This window comes from Lipophrys pholis (assembly GCF_963383615.2).
Source record: "Lipophrys pholis genome assembly, contig: SCAFFOLD_124, whole genome shotgun sequence".
Taxonomy (NCBI): Eukaryota; Metazoa; Chordata; class Actinopteri; order Blenniiformes; family Blenniidae; genus Lipophrys; species Lipophrys pholis.
This window is the reverse complement of record NW_028292095.1, coordinates 1-7,103: the sequence shown is the minus strand read 5'-3', so window position 1 is coordinate 7,103 and position 7,103 is coordinate 1. Positions and strand designations below refer to the sequence as shown.

The 7,103-nt window shown below is 40.1% G+C and overlaps 1 protein-coding gene across 1 annotated transcript; it reads right to left on the bottom strand.

The window, feature by feature from the left end:
- Positions 1-3,381: 3,381 nt before the first annotated feature.
- On the bottom strand, positions 3,382-7,020 carry LOC308128187 (protein canopy homolog 3-like; the record flags this gene model as incomplete). Its single annotated transcript, XM_080493896.1, is given in 5 exon segments — positions 3,382-3,673; positions 3,676-3,792; positions 4,584-4,701; positions 4,806-4,928; positions 6,924-7,020. Coding segments are annotated over 5 exon segments (598 nt in total), but the record flags the coding sequence as incomplete, so codon positions are not given.
- Positions 7,021-7,103: the final 83 nt, after the last annotated feature.

Here is a 7,103-nt window from a genome sequence, read left to right as displayed (position 1 = left end):
GTGACAGTTGTCGAAAATAAAGACATTGCTAGATTTTGATATAGAATGTTGGTAAGGCTATAGTAAGACCTCCAAATGGTGACAATTGTCGAAAATAAACATGTTGATAGATTTTTTTTAGAATGTTGGTAAGGCTATAGTAAGACCTCCAAATGGTGACAATTGTCGAAAATAAAGACGTTGATAGATTTTGATATAGAATGTTGGTAAGGCTATAGTAAGACCTCCAAATGGTGACAATTGTCGAAAATAAAGACGTTGATAGATTTTGATATAGAATGTTGGTAAGGCTATAGTAAGACCTCCAAATGGTGACAGTTGTCGAAAATAAAGACATTGCTAGATTTTGATATAGAACGTTGGTAAGGCTATAGTAAGACCTCCAAATGGTGACAGTTGTCGAAAATAAAGACGTTGATAGATTTTGATATAAAATGTTGGTAAGGCTATAGTAAGACCTCCAAATGGTGACAATTGTCGAAAATAAAGACGTTGATAGATTTTGATATAGAATGTTGGTAAGGCTATAGTAAGACCTCCAAATGGTGACAGTTGTCGAAAATAAAGACATTGCTAGATTTTGATATAGAACGTTGGTAAGGCTATAGTAAGACCTCCAAATGGTGACAGTTGTCGAAAATAAAGACGTTGATAGATTTTGATATAAAATGTTGGTAAGGCTATAGTAAGACCTCCAAATGGTGACAGTTGTCGAAAATAAAGACGTTGCTAGATTTTGATATAAAATGTTGGTAAGGCTATAGTAAGACCTCCAAATGGTGACAATTGTCGAAAATAAAGACGTTGATGGATTTTTTTTAGAACGTTGGTAAGGCTATAGTAAGACCTCCAAATGGTGACAGTTGTCGAAAATAAACACGTTGATAGATTTTGATATAAAATGTTGGTAAGGCTATAGTAAGACCTCCAAATGGTGACAGTTGTCGAAATAAAGACGTTGATGGATTTTTTTTAGAACGTTGGTAAGGCTATAGTAAGACCTCCAAATGGTGACAGTTGTCGAAAATAAACACGTTGATAGATTTTGATATAAAATGTTGGTAAGGCTATAGTAAGACCTCCAAATGGTGACAGTTGTCGAAAATAAAGACGTTGATGGATTTTTTTTAGAACGTTGGTAAGGCTATAGTAAGACCTCCAAATGGTGACAGTTGTCGAAAATAAACACGTTGATAGATTTTTTAGAATGTTGGTAAGACAATAGTAAGACCTCCAAATGGTGACAGTTGTCGAAAATAAACACGTTGATAGATTTTTTTAGAATGTTGGTAAGGCTATAGTAAGACCTCAGAATGGTGACAGTTGTCGAAAATAAACACGCTGGTGGAATTCAATAAAAACTATTGATTTTGATATAAAATGTTTACCAACATTCTATATAAAAATCTATCAACGTGTTTATTTTCGACAATTTTCACCATTCCGAGGTCTTACTATAGCCTTACCATCAGTTTATTTTAAGTCCATCATCCTATTTTCAAAAACTTTCACCATGTGGAAGTTTCACTCTATTCTTACCATCACAGTTTCTTGCAGTAAATTATACTGCATACTTCATTTTATTTTGTTCTTTATTCTGAACGTGTAAAACGATCTCGCTCACTGATCCTGTTGACAAACGAGAAAACTTTTTAAAAATCCAGAAACAGACGAAACGCGAGGCCGAGTTCAGAACGTCGTTTATTCAAACCACCTGGAATCAAACTTCACGACATAAAACCACACAGGAAGAGAGAACATGAAGCCTCCTTCAAAATAAAAGCGTAGACAATAACAACGACAAAAAAGTGGCTCAACGTTCAACAGAACCTCGGGAAGGTTGAAAAAAAAAACAGCAGGAAGAAGGTTGGAGAAACGACGAGTCGTCGTTTTCTTTAACGAAGAAGAGTGAAAAGAAAGAGAGAAAGAAGAAAGAGAGAAAGAAGAAAGAGAGAAAGAAAAGAGTCAAAAATAAATTTAAAGAAAAAAGTAGAGACTTTTATAACAAGAGTTTAGTTCACGTTATAATAAATACAGAACAAATTGAGTTCTTCTCTTCATTTCGGGCAGAAAAGTGATATTTTCTTGTCGTTTATTGATCCTTTCTTCTTCCTCCTCTTCATCACTTCATCGGTTCAAATAATCTCATTTAAATTCACTTTTATTAAATAAACTTTTCACTGAATAAATTCAACTGGAAGAAAAAGGAACTTTTTTTATTATTTCTATTTTAAATGTTGACGTTGATTCTAGTAAATTCTCCTTTCGGTCAAAAGGAAACGGCTTTTTTTAAAAAAAAATATTTTCTAAAACATGCGGAGGTTTGTTTCTGTTAAAAACTTGCGCGGAACATTTGGACCAGGAGTCTGAGGGCGCCGTTACCACGGCAACGCCTCACAGCAAACCCTAGACTTTCACAGCGTTTTGTCCCGGGGGGGGGGTGGGGTTTCCGTTTCCACGGCAACGGTGCCACTGAAAACACAACTTTTTGGAAACGGCTCCCCCAAAGGAAGGGGGGGGGGGGGACGGGGGGACTTGTTGGAAGAAGTTCAAACTGCGTCTCCAATGAACCGCAGGAAAATACAACTTTTTTTAAAAAAAAACTCCGACTCCCGTCTCCATGGAAATGGGAGGTAATGCAACTTTTTGAAAACACAGACACCGTATCTATTTTTTTTAAAACTGCTCCTGTCTGTGTCCGGCACTTTGGCCAACTGTGTTGTTGTAAAGTGCTCTAGAAATAAAGCTCAGTTGAGTCTCCATGGAAATGGAAGAAAATGCAACTTTTTGAAAGCGCTCTGACTGTTAACATGAAAACGGGGGGGGGAAGGAAAGTTTTTGAAAATGGAGGAAAGTGCAAGTTTTCTGGAAATGCTCTGACTCCCGTTCCCATGGAAACGGGGAAAATGTTTAAAAAAAATTTTTTTTAAATATCTCGTCTATAGAAATGAGTGAAAATGCAACTTTTTGAAAACACCCCAACTCTAGAACTTTTTTTTTTTTAATTTTCTGTCTGCATGGAAATGGGGGATGAAGCAACTTTTTGAAAACAACCTGACCTCGTTTCCATGGAAACTTTTTGAAAAAACTAAAACGCAAGTTTTCTGCAAACGTCCCGTTTCCATGGAAACGGGGGGGGGGGGGGGGGGGGGGGGGGGGGGCAAACGCAACTTTCTGAAACCCTGTTCCTCGTCCTGGTCATGTGACCATGTTGTCGTAAATCGGAGTTCTGCACATGCTCAGTAGAGCCAATCAGAACAAAGTTTCCTCCGTGGTGTCGTGACTCCCAGTTCACATTCTCCTGGGAATTGGTGCTTTTATTTTGAAAGCCACCGTAATAACAATCCAACTTGGTGGTCTGTCCACTAGAATGTCCAAACATGGTTGATGATGGAACCGACTGTTCTCTGCTGCATGTGTGTGCGGTTTCATTACAAAAGCAACAGCACCCTCTAGTGGACCAACATGCCAACTACATTGTTTTCAGTGCTTCTGCCTGCCGTTGCCGTGGAAACGAGGCTCCAGAGTCCTCACAGCTCCGTCTTCTGTCCGGCCAGAGGCGACGGAGGCTGGACGTCCTCCTCCGACGAGGCCCCGCCCTCCGCCCGCTTCTTCTTCTTCTTCTTCACCTTCTTCTCCTTCTTCTTCTTGGCAGCCTTCTCTCCTCCGAGCTGCCGTCTCCCCCCTCCTTCTTCCCTCCCTTCTTCTTTTTCTTCTTCTTCTTCTTCTTGTCCTCTGCGATGGCGCCCTGGTCACCCTTCCTCCTGCCGGCCCAGGCCTCGCTCAGGCAGGCTGGACGGAGACGACAGGATGTTTGTGTTTGAATGTTTACATACACAACAACATTTGTTTGTATGTACGTAGAAGTATGTGTAAAGGATACCGATACCAGTGTCAGGTCCGATACTGCACCGTGGACAAAGATTAGGTAGCTAAAGGTACTCGGTATCGGCAAATAGCTAAAGGTTAGTATTGGTATCGGTATTGACAAGTAAATAAAGGTTAGTATTGGTATCGGTATTGACAAGTAAATAAAGGTTAGTACTGGTATCGGTATTTGGTATTCACAAGTAAATAAAGGTCAGTACTGGTATCGGCGCGTGGTATCAGCAAGTAGCTAAAAGTTAGTACTGGTATCGGTACTTGGTATTGACAAATAAATAAGGTTAGTACTGGTATCGGTATTGACAAGTTAAATAAAGGTTAGTACTGGTATCGGTATTGACAAGTAAATAAAGGTTAGTACTGGTATATGTATTTGGTATTGACAAGTAAATAAAGGTTAGTACTGGTATCGGTACTTGGTATCGGCAAGTAGCTAAAGGTTAGTACTGGTATCGGTAAGTAGCTAAAGGTTAGTACTGGTATCGGTACTTGGTATCGGGAAGTAGCTAAAGGTTAGTACTGGTATCGGCAAGTAGCTAAAGGTTAGTACTGGTATCGGTACTTGGTATCAGTAAGTAGCTAAAGGTTAGTACTTGTTCCTGTAAAAAAGTGTGTGTGTGTGTGTGTGTGTGTGTGTGTGTGTGTGTGTGTGTGTGTGTGTGTGTGTGTGTGTGTGTGTGTGTGTGTGTGTGTGTTACCTTGGTCTCGTCCTTTCAGAACGTGTTTCTCACACAGGTAGGTGGTCAGATCCTCCTCCTGGCTCCCTCGGTACCAGTCCTCAATCACGTCCTCATACTGCTCCACCATCACGTCACACTGGTGTACACACACACACACACACACACACACACACACACACACACACACACTGAGTGGCCGTGGTCCAGCAGTGACGTAGCGTCTCCGTCTCCTCGTCTCACCTGTTTCTTCAGCTCGGCGACTTCGGCCGACGTCTCGTTCCAGAGTTCGTAGGGGATGTCCATGACGACGTTGACGCCTTTGTTGACGAGACCGTGGAGCGTGGAGAACGTCTCCGACATGCCCTGAGGGACACACAACACCCGCTCATCCACAACGGCGCCGGCTTTGGGTTCCAGTCCTAACACCTGTTCTGTGTCTCGTGTCTCGTTGGACTGATCGTTTTGCCTTCAGACACAACTTGTGTAATTGTGTTTTCACCGCTGGACTTGTGTCGTCACTCTGTTGTGTCAGTTTGTGTGTTTTTACATCGTAACTTATTAAAAGCATCACGTTGTTCTGGCTCCTAACGTCTCGTAGCTTTTTTATTTATTTCTTTGCTTTGGAACTTTAGTGTCGACGTGACTTTTGTTTTTGGTCGTAACTTTTATTACGTTACAACTTTTGATATTGTACTGTAACTTTTCCCCATATTTTTATGTTAGCGTTGTGACTTTTGTCTTTAGCGTTGTGACTTTTCTTTTTGACGTTGTGACTTTCGTTTTGGCGTTGTGACTTTTCTTTTTGGCGTTGTGACTTTTCACTTTAGCGCGGTGACTTTTCTTTTTAGTGTTGTGACTTTTCTTTTCGGCGTTGTGACTTTTCTCTTTAGCGCGGTGACTTTTCTCTTTAGCGCAGTGACTTTTCTTTTTGACGTTGCGACTTTTCTTTTCGGCGTTGTGACTTTTCTCGGCGTTGTGACTTTTCTCGGCGTTGTGACTTTTCTCTTTAGCACGGTGACTTTTCTCTTTAGTGTTGTGACTTTTCTTTTTGACGTTGCGACTTTTCTTTTCGGCGTTGTGACTTTTCTTTTTTGGCGTTGTGACTTTTCTTTTTAGTGTTGTGACTTTTCTTTTTGGCGTTGTGACTTTTCTCTTTAGTGTTGTGACTTTTCTTTTTGGCGTTGTGACTTTTCTTTTTGGCGTTGTGACTTCTCTTTAGTGTTGTGACTTTTCTTTTCGACGTTGTGACTTTTCTTTTCGGCGTTGTGACTTTTCTTTTCGGCGTTGTGACTTTTCTTTTTAGTGTCGTGACTTTTCTTTTTGGCGTTGTGACTTTTCTTTTTGGCGTTGTGACTTTTCTTTTTGGCGTTGTGACTTTTCTCTTTAGTGTTGTGACTTTTCTCTTTAGTGTTGTGACTTTTCTTATCGGCGTTGTGACTTTTCTTTTCGGCGTTGTGACTTTTCTCTTTAGCGCGGTGACTTTTCTCTTTAGTGTTGTGACTTTTCTTTTTGACGTTGTGACTTTTCTTTTGGGCGTTGTGACTTTTCTTTTTGGCGCGGTGACTTTTCTTTTTAGTGTTGTGACTTTTCGGCGTTGTGACTTTTATTTTTGGCGTTGTGACTTTTCTCTTTGGCGCGGTGACTTTTCTTTTTAGTGTTGTGACTTTTCGGCGTTGTGACTTTTCTTTTTAGTGTTGTGACTTTTCGGCGTTGTGACTTTTCTTTTTAGCGTTGTGACTTTTCTTTTTTAGCGTTGTGACTTTTCTTTTCGGCGTTGTGACTTTTCTTTTTGGTCATAACTGTTTTTGCGTTACAACTTTTCTTTTTGCATTGTAACTTTAAAATGCATAACTTTTGTTGGCATTGTGAATTTTGTGTTTGTAACTTGTGTTTCTATGCTGTAACTTTACTTTATTTCCTGGTAACTTTTATTTTTGCATCACGCTTGTTAGATTTGTGTCATAATTTTAGTTTTTTGCGTCATGCTTTTATTTTTGTCTTCTTGTTTTTGCATCACAACTTGTGTTTTGACGTCGTACCCATTAGATTTACACCATAACTAACTTTAACTAACTAACTTTAACTAACTAACTTTAACTTTAACTAACTTTAACTAACGTTGCAACTTGTGTCGCGTTTGTTGTCGGTAACTCATTAATTTCCTCCTGGTTACTTCTTGATACAGGATTAAAAAAAACTACTTACTAAGTGCACACACACACACACACACACACACACACACACACACACACACACACACACACACACACACACACACACACACACACACACACACACACACACACACACACACACACACACACACACACACACACACACACACACACACACACACACCTTGGCGAAGCGGTTGCTGCCGCTCCTCTCCTTGTGCAGGTTGTACTCCAGCAGCCGCTGACACACGTTTTCCACGACCTCGATGAACCTCAGGTCTCTGCAGGGAAACGCAGTTTGTTTTTATTAAGATGAGAACATTCTGCATTTTAAAATTCATTTTAAATAAATATAAACTGAAAT